Here is an 18,321-nt window from a genome sequence, read left to right on the forward strand (position 1 = left end):
ACAACAACAACAACAACAACAACAACAACAGATATATCAGCCGATTGATACATTCACCTTAGAGCAACACTCAAAGAGAGTAAAGATAGAGGCACCTTCAACTTACAACAACAACATCTATCACCCAACATCATTGAACCAAACTCCAGACGATTCATTACTCTATCATCAGCAGCAGCAACAACAACATCATCAGAGCCTATCATTACATCATCATCAACAACAACAACAACAACAACAACAACAACAACAACAACAACAACAACAACAACAACAACAACAACAACAACAACAACAACAACAACAACAACAACAGCTCAATCACAACAATCTATCATCACAATCTCAATCTTTCTCACTCTCGCTGGATAGTCAGGACCTCCTTGCTCACACACCTCCGACAAACAATTATAATGGACACAATGACAACAATGCAGTTGTGATACTCTCTTCAGACGATGAACAAGATGAGGGTGACGACAAGATATTCACACCAACACCTCCAAGATACACACCTCCTGTCAAGCCCTCCACCGCTCGTTCTGGCAAACCAATCGATCTGGACAGTGTTAGCGATGCTGTTGTCGGTATCAATGTAGATGAGTTGGAGTCAACAAACGACAACAACCATAACACAAACAACAACAGCAACAATGATAACAATAATCAATCTACACTGGCCAATCAACCGGTCACATATATCGATATCACCAAGAGCGACAACAATCAGCCCACCACTGCTATGTTAAGAAGGAACGAGAACAATGAAGTAATCGTTGACTTTCAACTCACAGATAATGACAAGGTCAGCACTGCCTATCCTGTACCAAACATTCCCGACACCAGTCTTGTCGTCGATCTCTTCTACTTGGTCAGAGGTCGCTGTGATCCCGACAACATATGGTCATTCACAATCGAACAGTACAACACACTGATGGTTCACATTCAGGCTCTCTATAAAAAGGGTCTAACACAGAGTCTCTCATGCAAAGTGATGATCAAGAGAGTACCTCGAGAGGTTATGTCATTCCTGGTCAATCCTTGGTATGCCTCTCCATCATTCTTGCCTCCATCACTAAATGTTGCATTTGAGCCCAACCGCATCCCCTCCAATCTGTTGGCCAGTCTGTTACCCTTCCAATTCAAAGGTGTTGTGTTTGGAGTACAACATCATGGAGTTTGTCTCATCGCCGATGAGATGGGTCTGGGTAAGACCATCCAAGCACTTGCAATTTCATCATACTACTATCAGGAGTGGCCAATACTCAGTAAGTTACTTATTATATCTACCCAACCCATTCACACATCCTTGCTCACTCTGTCTACTCTCCCAGTTATATGCCCATCCTCACTGAGATATACATGGTCCAAAGAGTTGGAGAAATGGTTCCCAAATCTAATTGGCAACATCAATGTTATCATGACTGGTGATTCAAAAGCAAATGGCTTTGTCAACATTGTCTCATATGATCTGGTCAGCAAACTGTACGACAATGAACTGTCCAAGCGATTGTTCAAGGTGATAATCTGCGATGAATCACACTACCTCAAGAATGTCAATGCCAAGAGAACATCATTCGTCCTCCGACTGATCAAGATGGCACAGAGACGCATATTGCTCACTGGTACACCTGCACTCTCACGTCCAATCGAACTATATCCTCAATTGGTTGCTCTGGAATCACCTATATATGCCAACATTAACGAGTTTGGACAACGATTCTGCAATGCATTCAAAGGTCGTTATGGTTGGGATTATACTGGCAACTCACATCTTCCAGAGCTTCATGTATTATTGGTAAGGCACTCTCTCTCACATGGATATAGTCAAACACTTAAACTTACCTCCTCCTCCTCCAACTAAAGAGAGGTATAATGATAAGAAGGTTGAAGGATAATGTTCTCAAGGAGTTACCACCAAAGCATAGGATGCAGATCACGATCGATGTACCACTGAACATGAGGGGTACACTCAAAGAGGTATTCTCATCCAATCACAAACGATCAATGATCTCAAATGGTAAACTTGTCGACACTGAACGCTCAAAGATGCTGTCACTGTATCAAGAGACGGGTAGGGCAAAGTTGCCAGGAGCACAGGACTACATCACAAAGCTTATCAAGGAAAAGAAGAAGTTCTTAATCTTTGCTCATCACTCAGAGGTCCTCGATGGTCTTGAGAAGGCAATTCAAGCAACAGTAAGTTTGTTAAAGACTAGAGTCAATCAATCAACAACAAATAATTATATTAACAATACCTATATATTAGGATGCTGGATATATGAGAATAGATGGATCAACTCCTCCCTCCAACAGACAATCACATGTTCTTCGTTTTCAAAACAGTGACAAATGTCAAGTGGCGCTATTGAGTATCACTGCAGCTGGCACTGGATTGACACTCACAGCATCTTCATTGGTGGTCTTTGTCGAGCTCTACTGGACACCTGGTGTGCTGAGACAGGCAGAGGACAGAGTGCATCGAATTGGTCAGAAGGACGAGGTCAACATTCATTATCTCATTGGAAAGAATACCCTGGATGACAAAATATGGCCAACCATATGTAACAAACTAGAGGTGTTGGGAGAGACCTTGGATGGACAGGAAGAAATATTGCATACCAAACATCTTGATCTGAGGTAAAGTAGTTATGAATGATGATGATGAAGATAACAAATTACTTACCAATTCATGTACACTTTTAGGGTTATCGATGTTGATGATGACGAGCAATTGTTTAATCTTATAGGTGATGATCCATCTCTGTTCCCACCTCAACCTCAACAGCAATATGGAAACTTTACTGATTTGGATGATGATGAAGAGGAAGCACCTACAAACGATCTCAAAGCCAAGAGGAAGAAAGAGCCCTCCATCACCACCTCTGATAGACCAAAGCCTCATCTAAACTTTGTCCAACCAACCAATCACAACAACTTCAACAACAACAACAGTAGTACTGTATTCCATACCATGCCACTATTTGTGAATAGGCAACCTACCACAAGTACAACCACCACTACTGCCACAGCAACATCAGTAGCACATACAACAACTTCACCAGGCAAGTCTATGAACAGCCGTATATTTAGCAATTCCCTGCAACCACCTCCTATGATCGTCAGACCTCCAACTATCTCACCAACGATCCAACGACATTCCATACCACCTCCTAACCATTCAACAATCTCTTCCTCGCCTCCTCCATTCTTTAATCTTGTAAAGGAGGACGTGGAGGAGATCGACGACTGATGACCAGACATCATCATTTCAATAACACATCAGAGGACAGTGGATGTTTTCTTTTGATGATTCTTTACTATTGTTGTTGACAGTTTGCTGGATTGACACCTGGAGGTATTTGACCTCTATCAAAGTCCTCGTCATAGGCACCTCCTGAATGGTGCATTGGTTTAACCTTGTTCAGGGACACCTCTTTGCACTCACTCTTGTTGGCCGTGGGAGTTGATGACTTGGGCAGTACGCTTTCCAATTTGTGAATGGCTTCATCTGAGAGATGACTAGGGTATTCCACATCAAACTCAATGATGAGGTTACCCTTGTGCGTGTCCCGTTTGTAGTGTGGCATTCCCTCACCGACAATGGCACGGATCTCTCCAGGCTTGATGCACTCTCCCTTCTTGATGTTGACCCAAAGCTTCTTGCCGCTGATTGAGGGAACAAGGAATGAAGCACCCACCAAAGAGTCCAAAAGCTTTATCGACTTCTTCATCATCAAATCGTCACCTCTCCTTGTGAACAGATGATGAGGTTTCTCTCTAATCACTATTATAACATCACCAGCTGCTGCTCCAGGCTTTTTGTTGCTATTAGTATCAAGGTCCTTCTTTGAGTATACGGAATAAACTTACCATTTCAGAACCTTGTCCCTCCAGCACTATCTTTTGTCCATCTCTTGATCCCTTCTCTACTTGTACCTGTACAATCTTTTGTGTGACCTCCAACTTCTTTCCATGACAGGTCTTACACTTGTCTGCCTCTGCAATCTTGTCACCAGTGCCATGACATTCTGGACACTTTGCTTGGGACTGTGTCATCATTGGTCCTCGCTGTTGAGTTACATAGATCACCTTTTTACCTTTACATTTCGGACATGTCGATGTAACACCTGGCTTGTTGCTACCAGAACTGCTCATATATGGTTAGGTTGTGTACATATAACTATCAAGATGACTACATACCCACTACAAGTTCTGCATACAGTGTCTCTGTTGATTGATAACTTGACCAACTTTCCATTGTACAGCTCCTCCAGAGTTCTATTTGACTCATGTACAATGTCCTCACCCTTGGCTGCTCTAGCTCTCTTGTTACCAAACAAGTTTGAGAAACCACTGAAGCCTCCAAACTCTGCAGCTTCATCGTCGCCCATGTTCTGGAAACCTCCCATATTGAAGAACTGGGAGAAGATGTCCTCTGCAGAATGTTGTGCGAATCCACCCTCCCTCACACCTTGGGTACCGTACTGATCATACATCTTCCTCTTGTCTGGATCACTCAAGATATCATAGGCTTCACTTATTTCTTTGAACTAGAAGTATACATATATTCATTTAGTAATATGAAATGAGTTCTTTGATTGAACAACAATCATACCTTCTCCTCAGCCTCTTTGTTACCTTGATTCTTGTCTGGATGATATTTAATAGCCATCTTCCTGTATGCTTTCTTCAACTCCTCTGGAGTACATGTTGGTTCAACACCCAATCTTTTGTAGTATTCTGTTTCCTAGACATTGTAGGCATATATATTAATAAATAGATCAATGAATATTACATTGTAAACCAACCTTGACCATTTTCCTTTTTTTTCTATCCAGTTTTAAGATATTTAAAGTGGAATAATAATAGTAATTTATCTCTAACTAATAATAGCTCAATTGACAATGACTACTACTCTTTATGTTCTATCGAAGTTGACATTGAATCTGCATTGTCTGTTTTGTGTGTTTGTGTGTGTGTGTGTTAAGGATATTTCCTTAATTGGTAATTCACTATTCACGATTGTTTCTGAAGTTCCTGAACAATCGTTCGGCTTTGTGATACAAAAATGAATAAAGCTACAAAAATTGATAAATATACATAGAAACCGAACGATAATTTCTGATCACTTGTCGATTTAGATTACATAATATACAACAAATACATAAACAACATGTCTGATAAAAAGAGAACTCATGATGATATCGTCTTTGATGACGATGAGGAGGACAATAACAGCACCGGCAATGACGGAGAGGATAACGTTGATGACAACGACGACGAAGACATCGAGCAAGATCAGAATGAGATGATTGAGGACGAGGAGGAGGAAGAAGATGATGACGAGAAGGACCAAAAGTTCAATGTTTGGAGACCTGGCGTCGACACTATTCAAGAGGGTGAGGAGCTAACATACGACAGCTCTGCTTACGACATGATGCATACCATGACCGTAGAGTGGCCATGTCTCAGCTTCCATCCTCTTAGAGACACTCTTGGTCTACAAAGAAACAAGGTAGGTTATTATTAAAAGATGGATAGATAGAGATAGATAGATAGAGGACTAATATAATTCAATCTTTAGTATCCACATACAATGTATATGGTATCTGGAACTCAAGCAGACCAGGCAAAGAACAACAAGGTGCTCGTAATGAAGGTGTCCTCACTTTACAAGACAAAGCACGACGAAGCAGACTCGGACGACGAGATGTCAGACGATGAGGATGATGATGACATTGACGAGGAGAATGACGGTGAGGCATTGCTGCAAACAAACTATATCAATCACAATGGTTGTGTAAATAGAATAAGAGTATGTATATCTATCTTATTACCTTATAAGGTTCACTCGATCTAATCATTCATTCAATTATTAAATAGGCAATGGAACAACAATCGAATATAATTGCAACATGGTCCGACAGCAGACAAGTGTTCCTTTGGAACATTCACAACAACTTGAAGGAGTTGGACGGCGAGAACAAGCCAATCAAGAATCAATCACCCCTCCATGTGATTACCTCTCACTCTGATGAGGGTTATTCACTGGATTGGTCACCAACCGTGGTTGGTAGACTGGCCTCTGGTGACTGCAAGAACATGATCTATGTCACCAATGCCTCTGGTGCCACATGGCAGACAGACTCTACACCATTCAAGGGTCATCAAGCATCCGTCGAGGATCTGCAGTGGAGTCCAAGTGAGGAGAATGTGTTTGTCAGTTGCAGCAGTGATCAGACCATCAAGGTGTGGGACATTAGAGCCAAGAAACCCGCCATCTCTGTGCATGCCCATGAGTCGGATGTCAATGTCGTGTCGTGGAGCCGCAAGGTGGCCTACCTGCTGGTGTCTGGTGGCGATGACGGAACATTCAAGGTGTGGGATCTACGTAACTTCAAGAATGACTCGCCCGTCTCCAACTTTAACTATCACACTGGACCCATCACCTCTGTGGAATGGAATCCATTCGACGAGTCACAGGTCATCGTGTCATCCAGCGATAACCAGGTCACTATTTGGGACTTCTCATTGGAGGAGGACACAGAGGAGTTTGAAGGTGTGGAAAAGACCAATGGCACAGACGACGACTACCAGGTACCACCACAACTGTTCTTTGTTCATCAAGGTCAGCATGAGGTTAAGGAGGTGCACTGGCATCCTCAGATCCCTCACGTGGCCATCACCACTGCCTACGAAGGATTCAACATCTTCAAGTCATTCAACAGTGAATAAACAACTAATACCATACTATCCAAAAGTAATGCCAACAACGACAACAGAAATAGTGATTTAATTCCTTCTTGATACCTTCTTTTGTCTTGGTCCTTGTTGTTGTCTCTTGTTGTTCTTCTTCTTGGTGTCTGTCGATTTAGATTTGTTGAACTTGTTGTTGGTTCCTGCTGAAAATGACTTTGAAGGTGCAGAGACAGCAATGGATGATGCAGTGGATGATGATGATGGTGATGTAGTTGTTGAAGATGCCAATGCCTTTTGAGCCTTTTCCTCACGCTCAGCAGCCTGTGCCTCCCTCTTTTCTCTTAGTTCCTCCTCTATTTGCTTCTCTAAATCATCGTCAAAGTTATCCATTGCTCTCTTTGATATCCTTCCACTCTTCTTTTTCTTGGCCATCCTTGTGTCCTCATTAATTTCATCTTGGTCCTTCCTTGCCTGTATGTCATCTCTATCTCTCTTTGTCAGAACACTCTTTCCCTTTCCTCTGCCAACCGTTATCTCTTGCTCATCATCTTCATCATCCTCAACGTTGTTCTTCTCTTTTTGAGCAGCAATCTTTTGTTGTTGTATCTGTTGTCTTTGTTGTTGATGTTCGTATTGTTCCTTCTTTTGATCGATTCTCTCCTGTTTCTTTGTCCTGAAGTGGTTGGTAACATTGGTATTAGTGGATCTAGTATGTGCCATATCATTCCAATATTACTACATACTCTCTCTCATCCTTCTCTACAGCCATTTTTGCTCTCCTATGTTTCTCTCTCTTCTTCTCCTTGAATGGTATCCTCTCGATCTGCTCAAACGTCACACCACTGCTCCACTCTGTTGGATTGTTCTTCAACTCTGGCATGGCTGGCAATCGCAGCAGGGCATAGCCTGTGGCCAAACTGAACAGGTTTAGACGATGCATAACAAAGACGTATGAGCACTGATGTTCCTTGTAGGCACGTACATGCGACACATAGGCCACTGTACCTTTCAGCATTGTGTCTCTGTCTGTCATGACAATCTTCTTCATCTCTGCCATGTAGTCCTGTGTGGTTGGCTCGCATGTCATCTCTGTCATGGGTACCTTGCGTAGCTTGTTGAACTCGATATATGTGTCTTCCTCGCGCGTCATAAATATAAGAGCATTTCCATCTCTGCCCATGCGTGCCGTACGTCCAATGCGATGTACATAAGCCTTGGGGTCCTGTGGTGCATCGTACTGCAGCACCCAGTCAATGTTTGGGATGTCCAGTCCTCGTGACGCCAGATCGGTACAGAACAATGCGCCGCTCTGACACTTGGAGTACTTCTCAAACACCACCTGACGCTTCTCGTGTGGCGCCTTGCCGTGTAGGGAGAAGATGTCGCGACCCTGCAAACACTTGAGCTGCTTGGCCACCTTGTAGTAGTAGTCGACATCGGCACATGTCAAGAAGTAGACAATGATCTTGAGACGATTGATATTGGTGCTGAGGAATTGGATGAGCTGGTTGAACTTGTCCTCCAGCGTAACAAACATCACATAGTTGTTAAGTGACGAAGGGATCGATTGAACCTCCATCGTGTCCTTTTGCATCACAGTGATCGACACCTTTACTGGGTTACGCATTCCAGTTCGCGCCAGCTCCTTGACATCACTCGTCTGTGTTGCCGAGAATAGACCAGTACGACGTTGCTTTGGTAGCTTGGAGAGGATTGAGTTGATCGACAACATGAAACCCATGTCCAATAGACGATCGGCCTCATCCATGATCAGTACCTCAAACTGCTTGGTCTTTAGTTGACCCTTGTCTATTCTGCTCATGAACTCGTCCAGACGACCAGGTGTGCCAATAAGTATGTTACCGCCCTCTCTTGTGAATCGTTGAATGTCCTCATAGATGTCTGTGCCACCAATAAGAAGTAAAGATGATAGATCGCCCAGTGGTGAAGTTCCTGTTGTTGACAGTGTAGTTGGCACTGTTACCGGCTTTTTCTCATCAGCTGTTGTACCATCTTGTGCTGTCTCCTCCTCCAACTGAGGATTAATAAACTGTTGAAGGAGGTTATATGTTTGTGTTGCCAACTCTCTACATATATATTACAATGATAATGTTAGTTACTACTTGAGCAGTGATGACTACTTCTAAACAAACATACCTTGTTGGTGATATAACGATTGATAGAATGTCAGTCTTCTTGAGTAACAATGATGTATCTCTCTTTCGAAGAGTCTCGACGATGGGGATGACAAAGGCGAGTGTCTTGCCTGAGCCTGTGCAAGCCTCCACCAGCACATCCTTGTTGGTAAGGAACAATGGAATGGATGCAGATTGGACAGGTGTCATGCTCTTGAATCCAAGTCTATCCAATGTATTCAGTGTGTCCTGTGAGAGTGCAGGCTTCACTGTATCCCATCCTAAACCACCTCCTATTAAATTCATTGATTATTCTTTGTTATATGTTTATATATATATTGTAGGTAGGTAGATGAATTAAAACAACACTTCGTGTTTGATTGAAAGTTCGACTCGTTCGTTTTCTTGATCAAACACACAAACAACAAGAATGGGTGGGTTTGAAAAACAAAACAAAGTATTGTCCAGTTTGTGCAAGTCGTTGGGTAATTCAATTCATTTCGATTATTTGGAATTTTTCATAATTAATTTGGAAGTTCACTGCAAAACACAGCATCATGCAGTCAGTCAGGTAGCTTGTACAGATAATAGTAATTGGCAAATACACTTGCTCATTGTTTATTCGTCCGATTTGGATGTATCACTGGAGTCTTTCCTGATGTAGGGAGCAAGCTCTTGTCTCTGGAGCATCTGGAGGTACGTGTCAAGCCGTGTCAGTCCGATGCGATGCTCCTCGATGTGGAAGCGCATTATTTGCGCGATGTGCTCATAATACTCCACAACCTCCTGGAGTTTGTGGAAACTCAGCTCCTCAGTGGTGTAGTCTGACTGATTGAGATCGAGGGGCCCTTCTTTTCTGGCCCTCTTGACAGGACGAGCGGGCTCCTCATCGAGACTGATTGGTGCTTTTCGAGTGTCGAGAACAATCATCTGTGATCTGTGACCACCATGTCAGTTAAAGTGTCAAAGTCCAAGGTCAATCATACATACTTACTTGTCATTTAAGACCGTCTTGGCCATCTGGAAGTGAGAATCATTTGATTCACAACAACATTTACTAACACACACAAGACATGGATAGACAAAGAATAGAGAGGACTAGAATGAGAAAGCAGTTCAAAGGCTCTCGAAGTGGACACCATCATTATCTTCAGAGACTACGATCAAAGTTGCTTACAGCACTTTACTCAAACACACATGGAGTTGCCGCAGCATTCACTATTCAGAATAATATTATACAAGTCAACCCATCACTCACTCGCCAGTCAAAGTCGTCGATCTACTATCACCGCAAGAAATTGAGTGCTCAAGGAACGTATCATCCTCTTCTTCATGGTGGAAAACGATACTCTCTGCTTGATGATGTCAGGTTTGAGCAGCTGAAGGATTTCCTCCATAGATACATACTCGAGGCGCAACCAGAGAGTCTCAAAGAGATAGTTGACCATGTCAACACTCAGGTCGAGGACATCCAGTTCAGCAGATCATACATACGAAATGTCATCTCAGAACACCTGATGTTCTCGTGGAAGGTGCCAATCACAGTCCAGCATCAGAAGTTCACCTTGGAGAACCTAGAGAGATATGTCTACTTCTGTCATTGGATCAGCCAAGTCGATCTTGATTCTGTTTACTGGCTTGATGAATCTACCTTTGAGTCCAAGAGTAAGTCTTACAACTCAAACAAACACTGCACTATTATGCTGTCGCTAATGTTTGTTCAATGTCGAATAATAGAGTGTTGGAAGAGAAAGTTGTTGGCCCCTAGAGGCAGAGTGCAACCCATTCGCGTCAACAGAGAGTCCTTCAGGGAGTCCTTCTCGTTGATGGCCATGATCTGCATCCTTCCTCGACACAATCAAAAACGCGTTCAACAAGTATTCTAGCGATCCTACTACAATACTCAACTGGTGTCACAAGTGCTACAATAGATAATAAACAGTGCCCGTAAAGCAAAGCTATTTCAATCAATATCTATTATCCATTACCTCACTTGAAACATCCAATATCATTGAATGAATGAATGAATGAATGAATGAATGAATGAATGAATGAAAGCATCGATCACCCTACCATATGAGTGAACTTCCAAATTAATTTGAAAAATCGAAATGAAATTAAATACCCAACGACTTGAACTAACTGGACAATAATAATAATAATTTTTAAAAATTATTTAATATATATACAAAACAAATCACTATTGTGATAACCTTTTACAGCAATACTCCATCACCAAACCGGTCTGAGGTTGGATGTATGGTGCTGCATTGGTACACCGTGGAATGCCTTGCTCTCATTATATTGTGCGTCTTTGGCACAAATGGAAAGAGACCACAGGCGTGTAGAAGTAGGAGACATGTCTCCAGACTAGAAGAGTCTCCTCTGTAGTTTGAATTTGGTAAGAGGTTGTTCTTGTTTCTATTGATGTATGAATGTAATGTTTGTAAGTTTGTTAGTTGGTTATGTTGTTGCTAATTTTAAATAATATGTTACTGCTTACCTTTTTGAACTCAACAATCTCCCTGACTCTTGGTATCTCTAGGATACGAGTGATGCTAACTCGATTGAGAGGATCTGGATCCATCATTGATGTGATCAAGGACTTCAACTCATGTGATATGGTCAAATGATCTGGGAACGGTATCCTGCCCTCTCGCAGGTTCCTCCACCACTGGCCCTGAGTGGGCAGTTCGTAGTTGGTGATACATTCGTAGATGGTGATGCCAAAGCTAAATATGTCTGCCGCCTGTGTGTGGACGTCGTCCAAGAGCTCGGGTGCCATGTAGACCTGGTCGCCCTCTGTGTCGCCATTGGCCACACTGACACCAAAGTCGCAGATCTTGAGTGATCCATCGTTGGAAAATAGTAGGTTCTCTGGCTTGATGTCCAAATGAATGATGCCATTGGAGTGCACGTGTTCCAATCCGCGTGAGATGTCTGCAATGTATGTCCATAGCAGTTGCTCATCAATGCCAGCGCCGTCGCACTGAGTAAGCTTGCTCTTTAGGTTGCCATGTTCGCACAACTCCATCTGGATGTAGAGATGACCGCCCTCCTCCCACGCGGCAATCACCGACACGATGTTGGAGTGAGTGCCAAGACGCATACCCTTCTCGATCTCTTGCAGATGGTGGCTTCGTTCGTTGGTCTCCCAGATGGGCTTCTTTGACTTTTTGATGGCGTAGAAGTGATCGTTCAGCACGCTCCGAGCCTTCCACACTTCACCAAAGCAGCCCTCTCCCAGCTTGGCCAGGTACTCAAAGTGTGTGCTTGAGGACTTTGCTCGTTTCCTCTGTGTCAAGAAGTGGATACCATGAAAGTTGCTGCTATCTGCCGCTGTGGCAGCTGCACCCGATCCATCAGGGCGTGAGTTTGTAGATGCTGTGAAAGTGGTTATTATATTATTATTATTATTATTGTTATTGATAGTTGCAGTAGTTGTTGGTGGTGGTAGTTGTTGATTAACTGGGAATGTTCCCTTTGTGTTTATGGGTGAACGCAGTGGAGTCTTTGTTGGAGCCTTTGGACAGACCAAAGGTGTTGAAGGTGATGTTTGGAAGTAAGATATATCGATCTCACGAGGTGGGGTTCGCATTGGACTAGGTGGTGAACACTCCCTCTTTTGTTTCTTTAGAGCCATCACTGGTTCCTCGAAAGCCATTTGGTCGGGCATTATTCTTCCTGCCATTATTATTATTACTATATATATTATCTCTATATTTAATATAACTTGTTTCTTGTTGGTGTCTCTTGAAAATTAATTAAAAAAAAATAGTTGAGATGTTGTTGTTGTTGGACAAGAGATGGTATTCTTGGAATTAGATTTATGATCTGGATGTATGTGAGTGATGTCCAGATTGGACAATGTATGTGTGATGTATATGTGTATGTATGTATTATGTGTTTGATTAATCAAGATGGTTGTTGTAATAATGATCAACTAACGACATTTACATTCACCATTTGAATCGGTATGGCGCGCGCTCTTTAATTGTTGTTGATGTTGTTCAAGTTCAACAACACGACTACGTCGTCGCATTTATTTGTTTGCAGTGTGTGCAATAGATGAGATTGCAATGTGATTGATCAATCATGTTTTTGGCGCCAAAATAAAAATAGAATAATAAATAAAATTAGTGTGACACACAGTCATTATTCGAACAATGACACACTGACTGATTTTCTTTCAACTTTTTTTTTGGATTTAAATTTGATTTAATTGAGCAGAGTGTGTTAGTTCACACTAATCTTTGGCTTACAGAGACACACCTTCGCTGACCCAGCTGGCATTCTCTCTCTCTCTCACCAGTCGACACACACATTGCAACACTATCTCCATTGTAAATCACTATTCAAACAAACTTGTTACATTATTATATATATACTTTAATTGTTGATTAAAAGTCAATAACTACAACACAAACAACAAACAACAACAGAATGAGAGAGATTGTTCATTTGCAAGTCGGACAGTGTGGTAACCAGATCGGTAACAAGTTCTGGGAGGTCATCTCTGAGGAGCACGGCATTCAGGCTGATGGCTCTCACAAGTCCTCTGGAGACGAGAAGCTCTCAAAGCTCCAGCTCGAGAGAATCAACGTATACTACAATGAGGCCCGCGACAAGAAGTACGTTCCACGTGCTGTCCTCGTCGATCTCGAGCCAGGTACCATGGACACCATCCGTTCTGGTCCAAACGGTCAGCTCTTCAGACCAGACAACTTTATCAATGGTCAATCTGGTGCTGGTAATGTATCGTAGACGATTGTACATGATGGATGGATAAAGATCACAGTGACACAGCAGAATGAATGAAACAGCTACTAACATTGTACAATCTAAATGTTAAATGAATACAGGTAACAACTGGGCCAAGGGTCATTACACTGAGGGTGTTGAGCTCGTTGAGTCTGTTCTGGACGTCGTCCGTCGTGAGGCTGAGGGCTGTGACTGCCTCCAAGGTTTCCAGGTCACTCACTCAATTGGTGGTGGTACGGGATCCGGTATGGGTACCTTGCTCATCTCCCGTATTCGTGAGGACTACCCAGACCGTATGATGTGTACCTTCTCCGTCGTCCCATCGCCAAAGGTGTCGCTCGCCGTCACCGAGCCATACAATGCCACCCTCTCTGTCCACCAGCTGGTTGAGAATGCCGATGAGGTCATGTGTATTGATAACGAGGCTCTGCACGACATCTGTTTCCGTACCCTTAAGCTCGCCAACCCAACATATGGAGATCTGAACCATCTCATCTCCTCAGTCATGAGTGGTATCACCTGTTGCCTCCGTTTCCCAGGTCAGGTATGTATATGTTAACATATCCTTTCATCAATCTAGTACATTTACTAACCTTTTAAACCTACTTCTCAATATATAGCTTAACAGTGATCTTAGAAAGTTGGCTGTAAATTTGATCCCATTCCCACGTCTCCATTTCTTCCTCGTTGGTTTCGCTCCATTGTACGCCAAGGGCAACGAGTCCTACAAGCGTATCTCTGTGCCAGAGTTGACCACCCAGATGTTTGACACCAAGAACATGATGGCTGCTTCTGACCCACGTAACGGAAAATACCTGACTGCTTCCGCTCTGTTCAGAGGAAAGCTCTACACTAAGGAGGTCGATGAGCAAATGTAAGTCAATGATCACAACATCACTACTATACCACATGTGTATATCTAACATCAACACTACTCTACTACTTCATCTTAGGCTTTCTGTCCAATCAAAGAACTCATCATACTTTGTTGAGTGGATCCCCAACAACATCAAGTCCTCTATCTGTGACGTCCCACCACACGGACTGCCAATGTCTGTCACCTTCATTGGTAACTCCACCGCCATCCAAGATCTCTTCAAGAGAGTGTCGAATCATTTCACCGCTATGTTCAAGCGCAAGGCTTTCCTTCATTGGTACACCCTCGAGGGTATGGAGGAGCTCGAGTTCACTGAGGCCGAGAGCAACATGAACGATCTGGTCTACGAGTACCAGCAGTACAACGAGTTCACCAACGACGAGCCAGGTGACGACGAGGAGTTCCAGGAGCAACCTGCCGAAGAGTAAACCCTCAAAGTATCTATCCACCTAGTTGGGTCATTCATTCATTCATTCACTACACATCACCACACAGACAAGTCTGTTGTCCTCCTCCTCCCTTACCACAAATAAATTACCCAACGACCCATCAATCACCTCTCCCAACATCCACTCCTAAGTCGGTTCTATTCAATTTCACTTTTCTCTCTAAATAACAAGTCATGTCTCGACTGCCTGGGAAAACGATTCTGACCCATTCTAATTCGTGTCGGTCCAAGTTATCCGTAGGACAACGTTCAAAGTTTTTTGGTGATGCTTTGAGCGTCTAGACCCGACACGAATCACACCACCATCGTCATCAACTCTTCTAATGTTCCCCTCATTCACACACACATACACACACAAACACAACACTGACTCACCCAATCAACCTTAGCACTACGGATCACATCAACTTCACATCATCATCATCATCACTTACTCTATTATTATGATAGTGCCCTAGACCTACCTCACATCACAATCATACAACTCAACAGATAACAATACAAAGACCCAATATAATCAACAACAACAATACAATGGTCTATCTAACTTATAAAGAGAAAGGCTTTATGATCATGTCAATACCGCCACTATTTGCATGTCTCTTTTTGTTCTTTGTTAGATTCCTGTTCTATTCACCCCGTAGACTACTGCCCAACAGCAAGAAACACTACTTCTTTGACGTTGTCAAGGCTGCCTGTCTACTGGCGCTCACATTTGCAGTGGCTGCATTTTCATCATGGCAATATATCATTGTTGCTCCCATTGTAATTATACTGTTTATATACCTGTTGGTAGCATCGATGATACATCTGCGGCGACTGGCCACACGGCACAATGCCCATGTCAATCTAGCCAGTGAAGGTGTGGAACTGTTCGAGCCAATGCCTGGCGTCCGAGGCGTAGAGTCCGAACACGATAGGATTCCTCTGAACCTCAGTGGAGATGGCACCATTCATCACATGGACTGGAATGGTCGACCAACCTCGCTACTGGCATCACTTCGCAAATTGGCATCACTCACTTGGTGGCGATCACTGTCGGGTACGATCAAGGATGATATCAAAACATCACCAAAGACATCTATATTCCTAGCGTTGCTCATAGTCATATTCGCCATCATAATGCCTCTGGCATTGGACAGGATCTGCGTGTGTTCACATCCAATGTCGGTTTCAGTGCGCTTCTCTCGAGGAACCTCTTGCAAGCATGGTACAATCTGCTTCAGCTATCTGACACTGCCAGAGGATGGAGCACACTCGATGATCCTACAGTATCACACCAGAGACTATCCAGACAACCCATTGGTGCGGGTGAGCCTAAACACGACCGGGGACGTACGTGTAATCGAGAGGTCTTCACTTCTATCAATGTCAAAGATCATCAAGGAGGAGTCTAGATGGATATCGACCCACTTCATTGATGGTCTGTCTCCGAACACAACATATTTTCTGGATGTATGCTACAACAATGGCTCAATATGTGCACCACAATCCATATTCTCCACGCTCCCCGACGACGAGTCAGAGGTCAGGTTCATTGTAGGAGGCGATATTCAGCTCAACAAGGACTCCAACGATCTGGCCTTTCACTCATTCGACTATCTAATGCCTCACTTTGTCATTGTTGGAGGTGACATTGCATACGCCGAGGGTATCAATGCATGCTATCAGCGATGGGATGAGAAACTGGCATTCCTTGGACGATACTACAGCAACTCAACAGGCTTTGGACAGATGATCCCCTATGTGTTCGCCATTGGTAATCATGAAGCAGGTGGCTTCTTCCAATCATCCGATGATGTTCCTTTCTACCTGGCCTATGCAGCATTCAGTCGCGAGGATGCATTCAAACAACAACCAAGAGATCGCTCCACTTATCATTTCCATGTGCTCGGCAACTACTCCTCACTGTCTGTACTTGACAGTTGTGTCGTGTCCACTTGGGCGGAGCAAACTCAATGGTTGCAGTCCAAGTGGGACTCACTTGGTGCCGACCGCTATCTCAACAGGCTGACTCTGTACCATTCACCAATCTACCCTGCTGGCGGGCAGGGACTTGGCGAAAAAATACCGGCACTGGGTCAAGCTAGCATGGTACCATTATTTGACAGATACAATGTGTCAATGTCATTCGAGAATCATGAGCACATGTTCAAACGATCAAAACCACTGCGAGGTGGCGAGGTTGATCCTTTGGGAACAATATATGTTGGAGATGGAGCATTTGGAATTGGTTCACGCTCCAAGCCAAGTAAAACTAGTGACCTCCCATGGTTCCTAGAGCAAAGATCACAAGCCAAGTATGTTATAATCAATCTTACAACACAACAACAACATACTAACATATTTGTCACAACAAAAGTCATCTTTGGATTATTAGGATACAGCCAACTATTACCAAGGCATTTGCCATTGACCCAGATGGTGTGGTATTTGATAAAGTTGATAAGATTGTCGAAGGAGCTATTCCAATCAACTTCTTTACAAATAAATAAGTACAGCAAAATTGGTCATGATTGGATGTTTCTGTTCCCCTATGATTATTATTATTGATAGAAGTAAGTTACTGCATCATTTATTCATTCATACATTCATTTATTCATTCTTCTAGTTGCTGTTATCATTCACTCACTCACTAAATAAATCATAATATCTATGGATTAAGCGAGTGATGATAGATTGAATAAATAGACAGGATTAAATTAAATAAATGTACATGAATATATATATTTTGTTTATAGGTCCCTGACATCAAGCAATACCTATAAAAGTCTTGAATTTGTTCAGAATCCAGTTTCAATTGCTGTGAACACGTCCAACTGACAAATTGATTGAATATTATGGAGAGGTATGAGCTGTGACATAGAGTCCATGTCCATAACATTTATTTGATTTATATATATATATATATATATAAATTAATATCCTTACAATAAAGAATCAGCCATGACGAGAGTAGGAAACACATATGTGATCCAGTTTCAATATTTTCTCGTGGACATCGCCAAAGTAGTCCATGGTCAACTCCAAGGTGCTCAATGTTCTGTTCCGACATAGGGCGCCATAGAAGTGTTTTGCTGTTGTGACCTCCAAACCATCAAGTTGATTTCGGCAAAGAAATAAAAACTTGATGTAGGTGCGATTGGAAGCCAGCATCTCGGCAAGGCTCTCGATTAATGTATGGTCGATGGATTTAACGAGCGAGAGTGACTCTAGTGTACATATGCCAGCCTGTGTAAGATTGTTGAACATTGACCTGAAAAAGTTGGCGTCTACTATGCCAAGTAGTGAGTCCAAAGTCAGTGAGGTCAAACGTGACATGAGGGGCAGCTTTGAAAGTTGATCAGTGAACGAAATGCATGTGTGCGTTCTGGCTTTTATCAGCGGGTATTGGTGAT

The 18,321-nt window shown here is 42.9% G+C and overlaps 8 protein-coding genes across 8 annotated transcripts; 5 read left to right on the forward strand and 3 right to left on the reverse strand.

The window, feature by feature from the left end:
• Positions 1–149: 149 nt before the first annotated feature.
• Positions 150–3,253, forward strand: SAMD00019534_083110 (hypothetical protein; the record flags this gene model as incomplete). The annotated part of the gene is made up of 5 exons (XM_012896202.1): positions 150–1,268; positions 1,335–1,798; positions 1,867–2,199; positions 2,270–2,640; positions 2,707–3,253. Coding segments are annotated over 5 exons (2,834 nt in total), but the record flags the coding sequence as incomplete, so codon positions are not given.
• Positions 3,254–3,326: 73 nt separating this feature from the next.
• SAMD00019534_083120 (hypothetical protein) lies at positions 3,327–4,750 on the reverse strand (the record flags this gene model as incomplete). The annotated part of the gene is made up of 4 exons (XM_012896203.1): positions 3,327–3,818; positions 3,874–4,150; positions 4,204–4,553; positions 4,619–4,750. Coding segments are annotated over 4 exons (1,251 nt in total), but the record flags the coding sequence as incomplete, so codon positions are not given.
• Positions 4,751–5,128: 378 nt separating this feature from the next.
• Positions 5,129–6,735, forward strand: SAMD00019534_083130 (hypothetical protein; the record flags this gene model as incomplete). The annotated part of the gene is made up of 3 exons (XM_012896204.1): positions 5,129–5,518; positions 5,588–5,818; positions 5,887–6,735. Coding segments are annotated over 3 exons (1,470 nt in total), but the record flags the coding sequence as incomplete, so codon positions are not given.
• Positions 6,736–6,795: 60 nt separating this feature from the next.
• SAMD00019534_083140 (hypothetical protein) lies at positions 6,796–9,143 on the reverse strand (the record flags this gene model as incomplete). The annotated part of the gene is made up of 3 exons (XM_012896205.1): positions 6,796–7,375; positions 7,446–8,789; positions 8,860–9,143. The coding sequence occupies 3 exons, from the start codon at positions 9,141–9,143 to the stop codon at positions 6,796–6,798; spliced, it is 2,208 nt and encodes a 735-aa protein (XP_012751659.1).
• A 797-nt stretch (positions 9,144–9,940) lies between these two features.
• Positions 9,941–10,723, forward strand: SAMD00019534_083150 (hypothetical protein; the record flags this gene model as incomplete). Its single annotated transcript, XM_012896206.1, has 2 exons — positions 9,941–10,502; positions 10,575–10,723. 2 exons carry the CDS (start codon positions 9,941–9,943, stop codon positions 10,721–10,723), a joined length of 711 nt encoding a protein of 236 aa, XP_012751660.1.
• Positions 10,724–11,207: 484 nt separating this feature from the next.
• SAMD00019534_083160 (hypothetical protein) lies at positions 11,208–12,513 on the reverse strand (the record flags this gene model as incomplete). Its single annotated transcript, XM_012896207.1, has 2 exons — positions 11,208–11,258; positions 11,341–12,513. 2 exons carry the CDS (start codon positions 12,511–12,513, stop codon positions 11,208–11,210), a joined length of 1,224 nt encoding a protein of 407 aa, XP_012751661.1.
• A 767-nt stretch (positions 12,514–13,280) lies between these two features.
• On the forward strand, positions 13,281–14,900 carry SAMD00019534_083170 (hypothetical protein; the record flags this gene model as incomplete). The annotated part of the gene is made up of 4 exons (XM_012896208.1): positions 13,281–13,587; positions 13,700–14,142; positions 14,219–14,472; positions 14,552–14,900. Coding segments are annotated over 4 exons (1,353 nt in total), but the record flags the coding sequence as incomplete, so codon positions are not given.
• Positions 14,901–15,496: 596 nt separating this feature from the next.
• On the forward strand, positions 15,497–17,418 carry SAMD00019534_083180 (hypothetical protein; the record flags this gene model as incomplete). The annotated part of the gene is made up of 2 exons (XM_012896209.1): positions 15,497–17,223; positions 17,286–17,418. 2 exons carry the CDS (start codon positions 15,497–15,499, stop codon positions 17,416–17,418), a joined length of 1,860 nt encoding a protein of 619 aa, XP_012751663.1.
• Positions 17,419–18,321: the final 903 nt, after the last annotated feature.

This window comes from Acytostelium subglobosum (genome assembly GCF_000787575.1).
Source record: "Acytostelium subglobosum LB1 DNA, scaffold: scaffold18, whole genome shotgun sequence".
NCBI classification, from domain to species: Eukaryota; Evosea; class Eumycetozoa; order Acytosteliales; family Acytosteliaceae; genus Acytostelium; species Acytostelium subglobosum.